General features: G+C 38.4%; 2 protein-coding genes and 1 long non-coding RNA gene across 4 annotated transcripts; 1 reads left to right on the forward strand and 2 right to left on the reverse strand.

The window, feature by feature from the left end:
* Window positions 1-584: 584 nt before the first annotated feature.
* LOC134744243 (DNA polymerase subunit gamma-2, mitochondrial) lies at window positions 585-4,129 on the reverse strand. The gene is made up of 6 exons (XM_063677991.1): window positions 3,734-4,129; window positions 3,445-3,579; window positions 2,767-2,923; window positions 2,499-2,611; window positions 877-981; window positions 585-709 (listed from the first exon to the last, which is right to left on the reverse strand). Exons 1-6 carry the CDS (start codon window positions 4,127-4,129, stop codon window positions 653-655), a joined length of 963 nt encoding a protein of 320 aa, XP_063534061.1. The 3' UTR covers window positions 585-652.
* Window positions 3,972-4,803, reverse strand: LOC134744247 (glutamyl-tRNA(Gln) amidotransferase subunit C, mitochondrial). Its single transcript, XM_063677994.1, is given in 3 exon segments — window positions 3,972-4,155; window positions 4,157-4,291; window positions 4,373-4,803. Coding segments are annotated over 3 exon segments (471 nt in total). The 5' UTR covers window positions 4,672-4,803; the 3' UTR covers window positions 3,972-4,118.
* A 22-nt stretch (window positions 4,804-4,825) lies between these two features.
* On the forward strand, window positions 4,826-14,551 carry LOC134744253 (uncharacterized). Of its 2 annotated transcripts, none has more exons than XR_010128069.1 (4): window positions 4,826-5,510; window positions 5,892-6,039; window positions 9,597-9,912; window positions 12,814-14,551. It is a non-coding gene; the product is annotated as an uncharacterized LOC134744253 (long non-coding RNA). The 2 variants fall into 2 exon arrangements; XR_010128070.1 differs by having other exon boundaries at window positions 4,826-5,400.
* The last annotated feature ends 5,265 nt before the right edge of the window (window positions 14,552-19,816 follow it).

Consider the following 19,816-nt stretch of genomic DNA (forward strand, 5'->3'; position numbering starts at 1 on the left):
TAGTTACTATATTTACGAATTATATACATATTACACTAGAATGAAGTATTTCAACATAAGTTTACATACATGTTTACGAACTTACGGAGGCAAGCAATTAAATAAATTTAGGATAAAATTTCCCCTGACTAAAACTCAAAATGTATGTGTACGATATTTCGGTTTTATATTGCGTAACGAGTTAGGGCTTGTACTAATTATAGATCAAATTATTGTGTTTATATTTTACACTGAGCTGTATTAAAAAGAACGAATAAGTTTAGAAATTGCTGTAGTCTATTTTAGTATATAAAACTGGATGTAGGTATGAAGGGAGTAATTCAGTATCAATTTGTCTCGCTAGATATACAGATCAATTTTAAATTATTTAACGGTATAATTGACGTAATTAACCGATTATTTGATCGAAGACACGAGCTGTGTTCCCAGCGGGCCAGCAATGGACAAATTGAAGTATTTTTTTGCACCTCAGTGTCATTCAATAAAACATATTGTATGTATTGTCTTGCAATAAAATCGTATCTAAATAAATTTGAAAGTGACAGACTTAGGTGTTGTTTTTTAAATAAGAGAGACAACCCCAGTTTAGATTAATAATCTTTTATTAATATTATTATTGTTACTCACACTACTTTTCTACTTCAATCTATAATTACTTTTGAAACAAAAGTGCTGCATAAGAACTTAAATCGGCGATGTGTATTTGTTCCTGAAATGACAACCAGAAAAAGTTAGAATTTCATTGGTTGAATTTATCCATATGATTAAATAAAATTGGTATTTACGTGGGTCGTACATGCATAGGCCACTTGTGTAAATAGCTCCAGTATTCTAATAAATGACACATTATCAATTCAAGAACATTATTCAATTTACCTTCAGGGTAGTGTTGCTGTTTAACAAATGCATGATTCCATTTGACAGTGTACCTTCACTGATCACGGCTGTGTAAGCTACTCCCATGAGCAAGTTTTCCTTTATCTAAAATGAGAAAAGTAAAAACGTAAGTACATCACTAGTCCAACTTTTAAGAAATTAGTAGAACAAGTTCATCCATCTTCCTCGCGTCGCTGTCCCGTATTTTTGCCACGGCTCATGGGAGCCTGGAATCCGCTTGTCAAATAACCTCAAGAATTGGCGTAGGCACTAGTGTTTACGAAAGCGACTGCCACCCGTTCTCCAATCCAGAGAGGAAAGAAGGCCTTACTGGGTTTAGTATGATTTCCTCACAGTTTTTCTTCACCGAAAAGCGACTGGTAAATATCAAATAATGGTAAGTAGCGCAACCATAATAGCTTATAAAAACCTCACCGATAATCGTATACGATGTGCGACATTGCGGCCTTTGATCGATCAAATTCGTTGCTCCTTTTTAGTCGGCAATTATCTAAAATCGCATGCAATTTGTTGCAGGGTCTGTAGAAGCCGTAACTCGCGATTGAATCGTAAAGCTCGCTCCAGACTACGCGGCGCGAAGCCGCGAACGAGTGTGGAGTCGATTTCGCCGATTAGCGAACTAGGCTCCACACTCACGTTCGCGGCTTCGCGCCGCGATTCGCTCATGAGTGTGGAGAGCCCTTAAGATTCGCGAGCTTAAGAAACATTAACTTACCTACTACTTCCTTGGGTACACAAGATAATAAAATAATTAAGTATAACACAAAATACGCAGACTATGGTCATTTCTATAATAAATAATAATAGGTACATATATCTGTTTTTCTCAAAAAAGGACGGCAAACTCGACGTTGCCGGTTAAAAAGTAGGTCGCGAAGTGCGTAGTTTATGGTCAGTCAAAAAATTAAAAAGTTAAAAACATTGCAGTCTCGATTTCGGGACTGCAATGTTGCATACAAGTTCCATTATTTGTCGAGTTCCAAACTTTTTAAAAGTTAAAGTGGCCATATCAAATGAAGGCATAGGTCCATTAAACAGCCAAACAGATGATCAGTACTTATTATTATAATGTTGGTACCGCGACTATTTAGATGTCTCAAATAGGTTGGCGTATTTTCAGCAGAAAAATACACTTCCATTTTTAATTTAAAAAATAAAACGGCGGCAAAGCAAATCTTTTTAGTTTTTTCTGTGAAAATATATACATAAGAACGTTGCTTCTGTAAAATATTTCTATTATATTTGCATTTATTGTGCCATTTTTGAGAAAAGCACTATATATGACTCGGCTGGAAGGCTACTTGCTAGCTTCGGATTCAATGAGGGCTAACGCGTATGAATTCGCCGCTAGGGGCGCTAGTGTAGATGGTGGTCTTTTTCATAGTTTGAAATGACAAATGTCACTTGTCACTTCAATGACTGACAGCTGTTCTTTAGTCTTTTGGACCACCATCAACAGAAAAAAAAAACAGAGGCGCCAACTGGTGAGCAAAAAAACGATAGCCCTCATTAAACGGACTCCCAAGGTCGTCCGTTTAAAACGAATCCTCAGCCAGCAAGTAGCTATTTCCGAGCCTCGACAATAATGTACTATTGTTTACCTGTGATTCCATTGATAAGGCGAAGTCTGGAAGCCAGGTGGATATTTTTTCACCTTCCAATATGTTGTACAGCAAGATAGCTAATTCATTCAATGTTTCTTTATTGTCGGTATCTGCAAGAAACAAACTGTTGGGCTTAAATAATAACTTAAATATAAAAATGAATACTCTTATGTAGTTGTGTCCGAAACTGATGTTTCTCAGGCCAAATTTCAAATAATTTATAATTTTCATGTTAAGTATATTTTCTAATTATTTTCAACTTTACCTTTGTAGTCTAAGGCAAAGGATATTTTGTATGGCGCCATTTTCCTGTGAAGCCTCAAGTGGCTTTCAGAGGGCTTATTCTGTCCGTCCAGCAGGAGAATAAACAGGGCACCTTCTAGAGTTGTGGAACAGCTGATACACAGCGCGTTTTTCACATCCTATAAAAACCATTGACTTATATATTACTTATTAGGTACTTCGTAAAGACAGGCCTTACGGGCACCAAAAATGGTATGATGTCAGTGACACCCCTGTGCACGAATGCGAGCCAAGTTGCGCAAATAGTTGCGACCAATCGCGCGAGTGATGCGAACTCATCAACTAATCGCGTTGTAGCATTCCACCGAGACACACCAAACGAGAATCGGTCGGAATTATATGAACAAGCCTATTTTTACTTTTGAAATCTTTGATAAAAACAGTACTATTAAGTTTTTAATCAGGCACTTTTTGTGCTCATAGCTGTATGTACAGTCAACAACATGGTATTCGGCCTAAACTATTCGGGGCATCTCTACTAAAAAATATTCATTCATTCATAATAAATACTACAAATACTAATATTATACTTAAAATAAATAATTGCAGAATTGTTAGTTAGACCAAGCTAAATTGGCAGCGTTTTTCAATTGACATCTAACTTCTATGGAATATTGATGATGAAAAAAAAACTACTTACAGTGATTTGAGTATTCAATGTGACAGTTTCAACCACCTCTTGGCCCCAGGGAAATTGAGCCACTATGTCCACCTCAGTCATGTCATTCACATACTTCATTTCATTTATAGAGAATAAACTTGGTGTGGTGGTTATCTAAAACAAAAGTTTGAATTTAAAGGCAGCTGAAGTATTCCAGATATTGTATAAAGTTAAAATGGAAAAATAGTATAACAAGGCATGCGGAATGCAGAATTGTAAGGAGGTTGTCCATCTAGAATATTTACTAGTCTCGGTAATTTTTACTTACTGAACTCCACCAATATTTCCTGAGACGTTGCCACTGAATGAAGTACTGCATTGCATCCTGTTTCGGTATGTAAAGTTTCAAATGGAGATTAGTTTTCTTTTCCGGAGCAAATTGTGAAAGACAATGTTGGACACCAATGTCATGCTCATCAGTTATGCAGTGGCATATAGCACCAAATGGAAGAGCTTTTTTCTTTAAGTCTTCCATGTTCTTGTTTATCAATACAGGAAAATGTTTGGTGCTCTTGGTAGAAATTGCTTTTAACCAGTTTATGTAAATATTATTAAATAAAACTTTACTAGGTTTCTTAAAATTATAAGTAACTTGGCTACTAGAAGATCCTATGATTTTGAAAAAGTTTTTTAAATTAATTACTTTTTGTAATTCAGTTCTCATTTTTTTTTCGTTTCTGCTGTTCTTTCTTCAACTTCTATTTCATGCAAAGGTATGTTTCCTGGGGGTGACACAAAATAGTCATCCTCTACTACAGTAGCATTTTTTAAAATATCTTTTTGGCAATTTCCTTGTGTTATAACATCATCTCGTAAACTTAAGTTCCTGAAATAAAATAACTTTTCTAAAGGAAACTGCAACAAGATATTTAACAAAGCTAAGCTAAATAATGTTCTCGAAACTTACTCCTCTTCTAGCACTGAGTACAGCGGTTCGACATTTTCCGTATTGATGTGAAGAATTTTATCAGCAAATGCTATAGAGTCCTCTAATACCTTCACCCCTTCTGCTGTATCACATTTAACTAGAGACAGTCTTTCTAAAAGCGCTAAGATGTTCTTATCAATATTCACTCTAGTACTCTCTTGTTTCTCTAAAGTATTCACCGGTGTTAAAGGCACTTTAGAAGAAAAGGGTCTTAATGAAAGTTTTGAATTAATTGACTTGAATATACTGTAGCTTGTGAAAATCAGCCTATGTTTCATAGTTATTGCAATGGAAGAAATAGGTATTGGGTAGGCAGTTTCTTTCTCTTAACTCTGTTTGATTGATATCTAAATCTGAGAATTATTATTGATATTGTTACTAACCAGTAAATTAACCTACAAATACTATCTATTCCCGGGAACCGCTAATACACAGCCAAATAATGCTCAACCCAAGAATGTACAGCCCAATAATTGGCGTCCATGATGTACGTCTATTATTGGGTCGTGTATTATTGGGTTGAGCATTCTCGGTCCGCGCAGGCTTGGTCCGGGGCGATAATACGAAGCCACTCTTTTCACAGGGCAATAATGTACGACCCAATAATACGCGTCCACTAATTTGAGTCCTTGGCTTTCAAATATTGGGCTGCGCATTATTGGCACACGTCGAGAAAGCCCGACCCAATAATGTACGACCCAATAATAGGAAGCCAAAAACCAGAGACATTCTTTTTTTTAAGAGAGCTGTCAAAATTAGTAGGGACGTTCTGACTCGAGCTCGTGACAGCTTAAAAATAATCGGTTTTTTCTAGTGACATCTTTCAGTGACATTGACAGTATTGACACTTGTTTGGTTTACAATTTGTTATAATTTTTTAATTTTTTGCAACAAAAGTCCTAATATTTTTCCGTACTTAATGTCTTCATTATATACAAGTATGCAAGAAATCATGGCAAGAGATCCTTAATCGTTTTGGAATTAAATGAATTCTAAAAGCAGTAGAGGTAGGTACGGAAAAAATATTAATTAATGGAGAACCTTTGTCCGGTGAACAAGTAATGAATTTGCTAGGTTTTTTCACTCCGTGGTCAGCGTGGAGAAGCCAAAGTTGGAGGTAAGTGGCAGCGAGCACCGAAAACAGCGCGGCGCGGGTTCAGGTTGACAGGCTAGAGACGTGCGGCGAGCCCTTCAACAACTTAAGCCAAAAAAAATCTTCTGGTCCGGATGGACGCGCGTATTCAAGGACTGTAGAATGGTGCTGGCGGAGCCGCTATTGCACATATTGTTAAATACGGTCTGTCTCAAGCTAGAAGTATTCCCAGAAATTTGGAAAATTTCTTGAGTGATTACCAGTACCAAAAGGAAGTACGGCTAGCAATCTTCTTAGTCATGTAGCACCACTGATACTGCTTAATTTGACTTTTAAAAAGCTTTTGATCTTGTTGTAAAACCAAAGCTTGGTAACTTTGACACCCCACATTACTTTTTTTTGCAGACTACATGAGGCACAGACAGCAGTATGTAGATTATGAAGGGCACAGATTGAAACCAGCAGTGACATGGGCCATTTGTTCAATAGAATATCTTGGTTTATCGAAATTGGCTGAGACAGCAAGGTGCAGGTCTCTGGAAAATATATTAGGGTGAGTCCATTGTTTGTGTAAGAATGTCCCTGTAATGTATGGACTGGGTCACTGGTCAATGGGTCAAACACCATCAAAAACTAGATCTTAAGAGCAAAAAATTTGTGTTTGTAGGTTCAGCAAAACTACAAAAGGATACATATGTTGGTGCATCCCCTTTATACAAAGAAACATAACACTTACAAAATATGTATGCTCTAATTATACTGCATAGATGTAAATAAAAATAATAAGTACTTAATAATTTTATTTAATGATAATTTATAATGGTCATGTAACAACATTGTTAATGACTTAAGGTCAATGTGGGGCAGACTGGTATATCAACATATGGCCCGCCTGATGTTAAGCAGTTGCTGTAGACTATGGATGCCTCTCTCCTTCTTCTAGAGTATGTGTACAACTGCAAGATTTAAAAGGATCAAAAGAGCTTGTAGTCATACTGAGTGTTACCCCTGATCCATTGCACCCAGCAGCACTCCAGGTGTTCCAGGTCTTGAGTTGCATCTATCATACACTACCAGCGGCACGTTAAGTGTTAGAAGAAAAGAGAAGAGACGGGAAGAGAAGAGATGAGAACCCCCTTACACTCTTACGGGATGATTTTGGAAATAAAACCTGTTCTACAACCTTCCTCGCAACTAAAAATATTATCTCCATGCGAATTTCATCGACATAATATGTACTTACATACATCCGTTTTAATAGTTTTCCATACAAATTTCCACCCCCCTTTTCACCCCCATAAGGGATGATTTCTGAGGTGAGAACTATCCTATGTCCTTCCCCGGGAATCAAAGTATCTCCATACCAAATTTGATGTAAATCGGTTCAGTGCTTATTGATTCCCCCACAAATTTCCACCCCCCTTGAGGGTGATTTCTGGAATAAAAACTACCCTATGACCTTCCCTGGGACTCAAAAAATCTCTATGCCAAATTTCAACTAAATCGGTTCAGCAGTTTAAGCGTATGGAGGTAACAGACAAACAGACAGACTTTCACATTTATAATATTAGTATGGATGATAGAACCCTATGAAAGAAATACAATTGTGTACTATAATTGTAATTTAGTATCTTGCCTATTATTTCCAATCATTCCAATCAAAGCTTTGACCCATGTCATCCAGAAAAAAAAATCTTTTCTATAAGACGATTTTCGTAGCAGTGTACGAGTACCTACCTAGTCCATCATTCGGACTTTGTTGTTGATTGTTGACCAAATACTTGGTTTTGGTTGTTTGTTTGAGGCTCTAAATGATAGTGCCGCCCATGACAAACCAAGTTCGGTCAAAACTCAAAAATCAACAAATCCAAATGATGGACTACTAGTACACTCTGAGACGAAAAACGTCTTATAGAAAAGTTTATATTTTTCTGGATGGATGGGTTTAGAATGTTTAGATGTAAAGTTTTGATTGGTAATAATAGGCAAGATACTAAACTACATGAAAAAAAATAGCTTTACCTCTTCCAAAAGTAAGTTGTGTCCAATAACCCTTACTTTTTAAATGTCTCGTTTTAGGTAGAGGTATACCTACAATGGTTTTTATTGAAGGTACACTGAAGCGAAGGTACAATATAACTACATACATTTTGCTTGAAATAATACGAGATTTCATAAGTCCACCCGCCAACCTGACGTCAGGTTTTGAGCCTTGTTTTGAGCTTAGGTCGTTTTAGGGATAGATATACTGATTTCTATTAAAGGTTTATTTATTTTTTTATTTTATTTATTAAAGAGGAGAGCTTGTTACGGTAAACACAAATAGACAAGAATTTTTGGAAGGTCCTCCAATCCTAAAAGCTGAAATAGAAAAGGCAATCAATACCATGAAGGACGGAAAAGCTGTTGGACCCGATGGTATATACTCGGAAATGTTAAAGTTATTGGATGAGACAAGCATGCAAATTTTAGTTAGACTTTACAATGACATTTACGACACAGGACAGCTTCCAGAAGATTGGCTCAAATCCACATTCCTCCCATTACCCAAGAAAGTGAACGCAAAAACATGCGGAGATCATAGATTAATAAGCCTTATGAGTCATGCACTAAAAGTATTTCTGAAAATCTTACACATGAGAATATACAATAAAATAGATAAAAATATATCAGAAACTCAGTTTGGATTCAGAAGCGGGTTGGGAACGCGAGAGGCTTTAGTAGCAGTGCAGGTCTTGATTCAGAACAGCTTGGAATTCAGCAAAGATGTCTACGCATGCTTTATTGACTTTGAAAAGGCATTCGACAACGTGAAACATGACAAACTAATGCAAATACTCAATAAAACGGATGTAGACGGCAAGGATCAAAGAATCATCAGGAACCTGTACTGGAATCAAACAGCCAACATAAAAGTAGGAACATCAAGCGAGCAACGTCGAACGTCGAAAACGAGCGACCTCAATATCCTAAAAGGTGTAAGACAAGGTTGTATTCTGTCACCGCTGTTGTTCAACCTTTATTCAGAATCTATATTTCAAGAAGCTTTCGAAAACGTGAAAACTCAGATATGCCGATGATACCGTTATTCTTGCCCACTCAATGGACGAACTTCAGCAGCTACTAGATCGTCTCAACTCTGTAGTAGAAGAATACGGCCTCAGAATGAATATAGCGAAGACCAAATGCATGATTGTGGGTAAGAATGTAACTGAACCGACCTCATTGACTATAAACGGTAATATAATAGAAAGAGTTAAATGTTATAAATATTTGGGTAGCTCACTTAATGAGAAATGGGATCCAGAAAAAGAAATACGCATCAGAATAGAAATTGCCAGAAGTACGTTAATGAAAATGAAGAAACTTTACACAAATAAGGATATTAACTTAAAGTTACGATGGCGCATGGTCAAATGCTACGTGCTGTCGATATTTCTCTATGGTGTCGAAGGGTGGACCATTAATAAGATTATGGAGGCTAAGATCAATGCATTCGAAATGTGGTTATACCGAAGAATGTTAAAAATTTCCTGGAGAGACAAAGTTTCAAACATTGAAGTTCTGAATAGAATGAACAAAAAACTTGAACTTTTGACCACCGTAAAGACAAGGAAAACCTCATATTTTGGACATATCTATAGACACGACAAGTATAACATAATTCGTAACATCTTGGAAGGGAAAATCGACGGCAAAAGGAGCAGAGGAAGGAGAAAGCTAACCTGGATAGACAACATTAAAAGCTGGTCCAATATTAATGACACTGCCAGTTTGTCTAGACTGGCACAGGATAGAACCAAGTTCCGTAAGATGGTCGCCGACATCCGCTGAGGATATGGCACAGCAAGAAGAAGAAGATTTTATTTATTTAAATGTGATTATATTTACAGAGGTACACTGAAAGTACAATATAACTGCATACTTTTAGTGCGGTAGGTATAATGCAAGATATATATCAACCCGCCATCCTGACGCTCACCAGTAGTGTAGTGATATTAGTCAATTGCAATATTTGCAATGTAGTTATGAAAGTAAATACAAGTTCATGTTGCACTGATAAAATCACTTTAAACGACGATTCTAATGGAAATTTACCTCAAATTTCAGGAGCTGATACAGGCAGTGTTGGCCGAAACGTTAATGCAATTAACCATTAACCAGTACAAACTGAACCGTAAACTGTAACTGTCCGTTACGGTTTACGGTTCAATTTGTACTGGTTAATGGTTAATTGCAATTAACGTTCGGCCAACACTGGATACAGGCAGCCAGAATGAGTCTCTGCTGAGTCGCCGTCTGACGTCTTCGTGCCAGGTGCCAGTCGCCAGTTGCAGGGGAAGATGCGAATAGTTATACAAGCGAGCATGATGACGTCTCTCAAAAACTGATAGACACAATACTCTTACTCGCCTTGTTACCAGAGGTAGGTATTACTCAAGTTCACGGGGTAGATTACAGGTGTAGTGCATAATCCTTTACCATTTTGACGACCGGCTTGGTTGGCCTTTTTTTTTTTTAACGTAGGACTACCGTCTAAAACCACCAACGAATATCGACTCCGCCTTGTAGAGGAGCGCCGCAGGATCACTATCAGCATTCGACTGCGCCCCCGGCAGCCGGCTGAGCCGGCCCATGGGGGCTTGGTTGGCCTAGTGGGTGGTGATCCTGTCTATGAAGTCGATGGTCCTGAGTTCGAATCCCGATAATGTCCCGAGTGATGGGCACAGCTATTTGTACCTGAGTCATGGATGTTTTGTATGTGGGATTAGTCAATCTGTGTAAGAATGTCCCTGTAATGTTTATTAATTTATTTATCGTATTTTCACGGAAACGTACGAACGTGTCATGCTATTTCAGTCAGTCTTGACTGAAGTAGCATGACGAATACCAACGTTTCCGTGAAAATACGATGATAAAGGATTACAAACACAAAAACAAATCTTTATTTACCGATGTACGCCGAAGTTACAAGTCACAATAGGTACAAATGTAAGCCAATATATCAAACGAAATTATTCATACAGATTATTAATTATACATATTCATTATTCATTACAATGCGATCGTAACATTATAAGTTAACACAGCGTGTATTAAGTACATTGATAACTTATGTGTACGGTAGTTCAAAAAACTTCTCGACGCTGTACAAAGCTAAATTTAGGAGCCACTTTCGCAGTCTACATTTAAAAAAATAGCTGTGGATGCTGCATCTCTGACCGCTGCGGGTAGTCTGTTATACACGGACGGGCCCATAATGTACGGAGGACGCTCTGACTTTGAAAGCTTGTGTTTAAGGCCCATTTACATGGTGCGAGTTTCTCGCCTCGACCATGCGATTATCGTAGCACGAAAAAAATATGGCATGATGTAAACTTTACGTACGATATCGTACAAGTAGGGGCGATAATCTCCTCGCCTTTGATGATTGGATGTCTCCGTGTAAACAAAACTTAAATGCGAGAATCGTATTTCGAGTTTATATGCTTTTCAGTCGTCATCATGAGTGCATTGCAAGAGGCTGTTATTACTAATATTTACATTATACGTATACCTAGTGGTAAATGATTAGCAACTAATCACTTAAGTTGACTGGCAAAACTCGTATGAAAATCGGCTCGGACCGATTCGTGCGAGTTCGTGCGATACTCGCACGTACGTGAAAAAATGTCATACGAGAACGAGTTTAGACGAGTCGAGAAATCGTAAGCAAATATCTCTCTAGAATGCGGCTCCTCGTGTAAACTATTTCGCCTGGCGATAATCTCCGTGCGAGTATCATCGAATGACATTATCGTAGGCGAGTTTATATTTCTCGCATGAATGTAAACATTTTTATACGATACTCGCCTAGCTATTATTGCATACGATAATGTCATACGATTTCTCGACCCAAAACGTGCGAGAAACTCGCACTCGAGAATCGGCCGCACGGGCCCACACCTCGGCACCGTTTTTTTTCAATTTATTTAGGTACACAAACAGCCACTACAAGTAATACATATTATACTAATTACTACAATGTCTACAATATGTGTGGCCCACACCGCTTACCACTAATTAACATGAATAATGTTCATTCAGAGTCAAACTAATCACCGTCAGTCTTAAGGACTACCGGTGTCAACAACAACATAGAATGGTTGATTATGCATAATATGTTGGGTAGGTACTTGGAATACAGTGTAAGAAACTAAAAGAAGTACTTAGTTTGTAGGGAGTGTTAAAACATCAATAATACGTTTTTTATATAAACACTTAAACGACAACCAAAATCATCAAGTGTATTAAAAGAAAAGGAGTAAAAACCGGCCAAGTGCGAGTCGGACCAGCGCACCGAGGGTTCCGTACATTACATCATTTAACAATGTATTTTTTATGCGAAACGTGAGTGAAAGGTAAATTGCGGTTTACGATTTATGACGTATTAAAAAAAACTACTTACCAGATCTCGTTCAAACCAATTTTCGGTGGAAGTTTGCATGTATATCATATATTTTTTTCAGTTTTATCATTCTCTTATTTTAGAAGTTACAGGGGGGGGGGGGCACACATTTTACCACTTTGGAAGTGTCTCTCGCGCAAACTATTCAGTTTAGAAAAAAAATGATATTAGAAACCTCAATATCATTTTTGAAGACCTATCCATAGATCAAACACGTATGGGTTGGATGAAAAAAAAATTTTGAGTTTCAGTTCCAAGTATGGGGAGCCCCCATAATTTATTGTTTTTTTTATATTTTTGTGTGAAAATCTTAATGCGGTTCACAGAATACATCTACTTACCAAGTTTCAACAGTATAGTTCTTATAGTTTCAGAGAATTAATTAAAAATATTCTGTGACATACGGACGGACAGACAGACAGACATGACAAATCTATAAGGGTTCCGTTTTTTGCCATTTGGCTACGGAACCCTAAAAACGGGACCCTATTACTAAGACTCCGCTGTCCGTCTGTCTGCCCGTCTGTCTGTCTGTCACCAGGCTGTATCTCATGAACCGTTATCGCTAGACAGTTGAAATTTTCACAGATGATGTATTTCTGTTGCCGCTATAACAACAAATACTAACGACAGAATAAAATAAATATTTAAGTGGGGCTCCCATACAACAAACGTGATTTATTGCCGTTTTTGGCATAATGGTACGGAACCCTACGTGAGCGAGTCCGACGCGCACTTGACCGGTTTTTAAATTAAAATGAATTCTTGTAAAAACTATACACGGCTATTATTTAAATAAATTAAAAGTTTTTGACCAAATCCACCAACACTGTCCGCAATCACGTCTACTGCATCTGATACCGATCCTATCATTTACAGGCAACCTCCAGCAGCAGTGGGACCAGCGCGGCCCCCTGCGCCCCCGCCCCGTCCCTCGCCCCTGCAGAGCGGACACCAGCGCCCTCTACAACTCTACCGGCGCCCGCCGTGTCTCCACCTTCTTCAAAAACGACAACCGGTGTTAGATCTCCAATTGACATGACAATACGATGGACCTAGCTAGGCTAACATTTTTATTTTACCTTTTTATCTCTGTATATTCCCAAGTCCCCAAGGGCACAGATGGGAATATCATAATATAGATTACTCCCATCCCCGTCCGCGCCCCCGCCTGATGTGTGGCGGCCGTCACGTGAAGCCTTGACAAATGTGAATACAACCGTTGCCGCCATAACAATAAATACTAAAAACAATAGATAATGGTACGGAACCCTTCGTGCGCGAGTCCGACTCTCACTCTCACTTTCACGACTTTTCTTTCTAAGATTATTTTGATTGGTTTGTCTACCAATTAATTTCTGTATAAATCAGTACCTATAACAAAATTCTTGCCCTTTTTATTTCCCAATTTATAATCTAATTATAGTCTTCATCTTCTCAAATCATTTTTTAGCCTAAGAATACATTATAAACCTAAGTAATCTGTTAAACAAAAACCATTGTCTTTATTGTGACGGGCTCTAAGCTTCCAACTTGGGCACGTGGCAAAGCAACAATGCCGTTTAAAAAGCAACTGAATCGCGATAGTACTATAGTTCAAATCTTTTTGACAGCTCATTCAAGATAACACGGTTGCGTAATGTGGATGGTTCGGTCGACCACCCCGATATAGGCGAGAATACACAGCGCTCGTAAGATTTCAACTTTAGTACTATCGCGATTCAGTTGCTTATTAAACGGCAATGTTGCTTTGCCACGTGCCAAAGTTGGAAGCTTGGAGCCCGTTACAATAGAGACAATGGCTTTTGTTTATAGATCCAATCATATCAACTGAGCTAATGCACTCACCTGTACTAACAATGGCATCGTATTATTACAATACTATTATCCGCTTTTGTTCTCGTAGCCGCCACGCCAACTAGTTACTTACAAAATAAGTTAGAAGTGCATTGCATGTATATTCAATTTTCACATCACCAATTCGAAAAAGGGTTTTTTCTTCCCTGCTAGGAGGGATCAAAGTGGCACTTTTCTTCCCTGCTAGGAGGGATCAAAGTAACACTTTTCTGTTCTAGGACACTATTTAAAAACAATTGCACATTATTTTTTTAGCTTAAATAATATTTTTAAACATCATAATTACCTCATAGGTGATGTGAAAAGCAGTATGTGTCACATGGTAGCAAAATTATTTCCATCTTGGGCGTAACACACTTGAATCCCTCACTACGCTCAGGATTCTACTTTAGAATCTTCGTTACTCTCGGGATTCTATTATAGAAACCTTCGCTTCGTTTAAGATTCAATGTACGCCCTCGCCGTAAATATGTCATTTTGCTCCCTTGTAACACAATCTACTATTTTAACCTTATTCCTTGTTGAATGGGGTTAAAATGGTCTAAAATAAAAACATGTTGTAACATATGGTTTTCTACAGAGTGCATTCGTTTTGGGTGTCGACGGTTGTAAAATGCAAATAAAGTTATGTTAGCCATTATTTAGTTAGTGTATTTTGTAGCCTATTTAAAAAATAGAGTCGTTAATCTATACTAACATATCAAGGCGGTTATAATCTGCTTTTACTACGAGGTAGTTATCCTAATTTGTGGTTTACCACTTAATGGCATTGTATTCTTGAGACTCTTTGAGTAAACTGCATTAGCTCAATTGATATGATTCCATCTATAACAGATTATTGACTTGGGCGAAAAAAACATTTGAGAAGATGAAGATTATTTGTGATGCGTATAGTTTTATATTACTTACCTTTGCCTTCTTTAGCTAAACGGAAAAAGTGGCCGCCATTTGCCGTTTAGATGATGAAGCAAAAAACCGGCCAAGTGCGAGTCGGACTCGCACACGAAGGGTTCCGTACCATTACGCAATAAACGGCAAACGGCCCCATTATTTTTTTTTGTTATTATAGCGGCAACAGAAATACATCATCTGTGAAAATTACAACTGTCTAGCGATCACGGTTCACGAGATACAGCCTGGTGACAGACAGACAGATGGACAGTGGAGTCTTAGTGATAAGGTCCACAAATTGCCCTGTCCCGGCCTCTGCAATAATGTACTATTTCTCAAACATGCAATGAAATATTGATATTATGTTCTTCATATTAGGCTGGAAAGTATCACGTCTCGGGTGCGGCCAGACGAGAGGAATTTAATTAAATTTCGTACATAGTTGCAGACCTAGGCCGGAAAGTAGCTCTTTTTAACCGACTTCAATTTCATAGAAGGAGGAGGTTCTGTATTCGGTTGTGGCTATTTTTTTTTTTAATTTCCATTTCACATATATTTGTGACACAGCATCATGGCATTCAGCCATTAAAAAAAAAATTGAAGCTATACTTGCTTTTTGGTTCATTATGACATTCTGTCAATACGCCTATTAAAAAAATAAAATAAACGATGTTTGCTATACTTTACAGTTTTATTTATATAAAATTGACATGAACATAATAAATTAATAGACCGAACTCTCAGTGAAGTTCCGTTTGCAAAAATTGCGGACCGCAGTTTGACTTCTGATCCGTGTAGTGGGGTCCTTCGTCGCTCCTAGAAACCCGATGTTGACCGAGGTTACCCCCACTAGCTTTTTGAATTTCCCCCTTAAGATTCTCATTCTGCGCTGCTGCAGTTTCAAATCTTTGAAACTTATTCTGTTACGTGATGTGTAAGTAAAGATTTTAAGAAGAATATCTATATTCTCAGCGACAGCCAAGCTGCACTCAAAGCGCTTAAGGCGCCTAGAGTGGACTCTAGACTGGTATACAATGGCATCCAAGCTCTGAACAAGCTTGGAAGGCAAAACAAAGTGCAACTGGTGTGGATCCCAGGGCACGAGGGATTCATGGGCAATGAAAATGCAGATGAACTTGCCAGAGCCGGATCTGCAAACAACCTTATGGGTCCGGAACCGTTCGTGGGGCTCTCACAGGGAACCATCACAACGGCTATCAAAGACCTTACTAAGACCAAACACCAGGAAGAATGGGACAGTCTGACGGGTCTAAAGCACTCAAAGCTCTTTATACAAGGGGTAGACTCTGGTTGGAGCAAAAAGCTTTGGAAACTTAGCAAACGGCAACTCCAAATAATAACGGGGGTGTTTACTGGCCATTACGGGGTCAAGGGAATCCTGGCCAAGATGGGGCACGCTGACAACACCGATTGTCGTATGTGTGGCGAAGAGGAAGAGACAATAGAACACCTTATGTGTGAATGTCACGCCCTCGCCAGACAAAGAATGAAGGACTTTGGAACAGGCTACCTGGTACCAAAGGAATTCAAAAAGCTACCCATAAGGTCCATCATCCGGCATATGGAGATGGTGGGGAAGGCTCTTGAGTAGCGGACGGATCTTTTCTAGGGGGTAACTGCACAAAAGATCCCTATGGGTCGAAGTGTATCCGAAAGGGCCCCCGAAACTATAAGATAAGATAAGATAAGTAAAGATTTTTAATTTGTATTAACTTTAGACGATTCATCTAGTGGATAATCGCCTCATGCTTAACTCATATTACAAAACAGGAAGCAAGAAAGACGAAGAGACGTCATAATTCGTATTCGTATTTTTGTATTAACCAACCTTTTGATTAAATATTCAGTGGGGTAATTGTTGCCGGCTTTGAATAATCTATGCCCAAAAAAGTCTTCATGACATTGCCTCCATTCCATCATGCCTCCATCATTGCCTCGTAAAAATATAAAAAGAGATAGCAATAATAAACGTTGCCAGCTCGTCCTAAGGCACTTTTATACTAGAGAAGCAAACGTTATGTATTTATTATGTATGAAAAATTTTAAAAATTAAAATGCATAATTCTTCGACCTAGGTTGTAATAACATTTATTACTCGTTATGACCCCAGGAATGCGTAGTTCAATTTTTTCCCTTTCCTCATGGGCACCGTGTGTATATAGCTGGTCAAGCAAATCCTGTCAGTACAAAAAGGCGGCAAATTTAAAAAATGTAGGCGCGAAGGGATGTCGTCCCATAGAAAATTTGAATTTCGCGCCTTTTTCTACTGACAAGATTTGCTTGACCAGCTATATCTTTGATTTTATTAAGCAGTGTTCGCACGATCATACACGACGGTCGTTGTAAAGCTCCCCCAATGGAGTCGATTTCGCTGATTGGCGAACGAGATTCCACACTCGCTAGTGTTTCATATAAATGAGGGCTATCGTTTTTTTGCTCACCAGTTGGCGCCTTTGTTGATGGTGGTCCAAAAGACTATAGAAAAGCTGTCAGTCATTGAAGTGATAAGTGACATTTGACATTTCGAACTATGGAAAAGACCACCATCTACACTAGCGCCCCTAGCGGCGAATTCATACGCGTTAGCCCTCATTCCATAGTAGCAAAATCGTTTTGACAGCTCGGAAAAAGAAACTGATTTGACTAGTAGTCAAATACCCTCTATTTAAAAATATTTTGACACAATGAGGGCTAACGCGTATGAATTCGCCGCTAGGGGCGCTAGTGTAGATGGTGGTCTTTTCCATAGTTCGAAATGTCAAATGTCACTTCAATGACTGACAGCTGTTCTTTAGTCTTTTGGACCACCATCAACAGAGGCGCCAACTGGTGAGCAAAAAAACAATAGCACTCATTGGTATCAGCTACACCTACGTTTGATTTTTTTCGAATTTTTAATTGTTATAAGTTAGGAGCATTCACAAATTTGATAGATTTTGTTTTTCGCTTCTAATTTTCACAATATTAATCAAAAAAAGTCAAACGAAGGGACATAGCTATGGTATGGTTAATATACATCAAATCTCGATACGGTATCGAAGGCCAATTTCACAAATTAATTGAATCATTTTTAAGGAATCGTAAGCAGTGTACCTACGTTTTAAATGCAAAGTCTAAGCTGGAAACCATGGCTTATGCTGCTGTTCCCCAAGGTTCGACAATGGGAAATTACCTGTTTCTTTTGCTCGTCAATGATATCACATCAGCATGTATCGGCCCAGAGTATGTTATGTTCGCGGACGATACATGCATCATAGTTAATGCAGAAAATTTCTTAGACTTAAAATTCAAATTGGGAGAAGTTATGAAACTAATATCTCGCTGGTTCACAGTCAATGGTATGTGTCTAAAGTAAACGTAGATAAAACGAATATAATTCACTTTCAGCTGCGCAAAACTAACAACACAAAGCTCGACATAAGTTTGAACGATGTACTTGTGCCGCAAGTTGATAGCGTAAAATACTTAGGATTTGTAATTGATGAGGGGCTAACGTGGGAGTCACATATAGATGAAACTTGTAACAAGCTGTCTTCAGCGTCCTATGCCTATGCATTATCTAGGCTGGCTCCCAGTCTGTCTGTAGATAATATAAAGAAAGCATACTATGGATATTTTCATTCCATTCTAACCTACAGTATCGATTTGTGGTGTACCGCAGCTGATCGCGACAAGATCTTTAAAATCCAAAAAAGTGCCATCCGGGTACTAGAAAACCTGTTGATTACCCGGCGCAAGAATTATTTAAAAAACTCAAAATCTTAACTTTGCATAGCATTTACATCCTTGAGGCTTGCAAGTACGTCAGACTGAATCTAAGCTCATACATGAGCAGCGCGCAGCTTCTTGGCTGCGACGCGCGCCGCCACCCGCGCCTACTGCTCGCGCCGAGCGCGCGCCTGGCCAAGACGCGTAAGTCGCTCACTGTATATGGCGTTAAAATTTATAATGCTCTTCCGGCAGATATAAAAAATTCACCAAGTGATGCAATCTTTCTTAGAAAACTTAAACAATAAATCTCCTATCCTAAGCATGGCCTTTTATAGCACTGATGATTTTTTCAAATCATAAAGTAGATATCATCACTAATCCATACGAATCACAAGTAATTAATTATTAGATAGAAATATAAAATAAACACCTGCTATTTTATTCTTCTATTCGATACAGCATCCAAAAAACATTATACATTAAGCCCCCTCTAGTGCGCGAATGCCGCGTAGTCTGGAGCGGCCTCAACACTCGTCCGTCGTACAAAATATCATTAAAATCGAACATTTAGTATTCAAGAATATTTTTAGACAAGCAAAATTGAAAAAAAATTAAAAATCTTTGAACGCAGTTTTGTTTATTTTCAAAAATAAAAGATTGTTTCCTTTAAGCAAAATGAGCTAACTTAAGGTTTTGAGGTACTTTCCCTCCAGGGCCCATTCATATACACGGTGTAACACGAGGAACTGAAAGATTTTAACCACGCATTTCTGAGGCCAAAAGAAGAAAATAATGTTTTTTTTGGTTTTATTTAAATTTTTAATATAATCCAACAACGCTTGTTAAAAAGCGCTACCGCCATCGTGTGAATAAACACACACGTTTCCATTTGTGTCATTCAAAAGGGCCCTCCACACACATGCGCGAATCGCGGCGCGAAGCCGCGAACGCGAGTGTGGAGTCTAGTTCGCTAATCAGCGAAATCGACTCCACCCTCGCGTTCGCGGCCCTCGTGATTAGGTAACTACTGTACTATGTCTATAGCCCGCTTCAGACTACGCGGCGCGAAGCCGCGAACGCGAGTGTGGAGTAGATTTCGCTAACCGTTTTTCCTGTGCTACTTTTGAGTTATTTGGCATTATTTATGTAAATAAAGTAAAATTTATGATAAAATATGCTTTTTCAGGGTTCCGTACCCAAAGGGTAAAAACGGGACCCTACTCCGCTGTCCGTCTGTCTGTCCGTCTGTCCGTCTGTTATCAGGCTGTATCTCGTGATCTGTGATAGCTAGACAGCTGAAATTTTCACAGACGATGTATTTCGGTTGTCGCTATAACAACAAATACTAAAAACAGGATAAAATAGAGATTTAAGTGGGGCTCCCATACAACAAACGTGATTT

Source organism: Cydia strobilella, chromosome 9, assembly GCF_947568885.1.
Source record: "Cydia strobilella chromosome 9, ilCydStro3.1, whole genome shotgun sequence".
In the NCBI taxonomy this organism is placed as follows: domain Eukaryota; kingdom Metazoa; phylum Arthropoda; class Insecta; order Lepidoptera; family Tortricidae; genus Cydia; species Cydia strobilella.

What these genes read in the sequence shown, in the direction of transcription:
- LOC134744243 (XM_063677991.1), bottom strand. Translation starts at nt 4,129, where the DNA reads ATGAGAACTGAATTACAAAAAGTAATTAATTTAAAAAACTTTTTCAAA. An exon ending in GGAAATATTGGTGGAGTTCA is followed by an intron (nt 3,580 to 3,733) that starts GTAAGTAAAAAT and finishes CTTTTGTTTTAG; the next exon opens with ATAACCACCACACCAAGTTT. An exon ending in CTTTGCCTTAGACTACAAAG is followed by an intron (nt 2,612 to 2,766) that starts GTAAAGTTGAAA and finishes TGTTTCTTGCAG; the next exon opens with ATACCGACAATAAAGAAACA.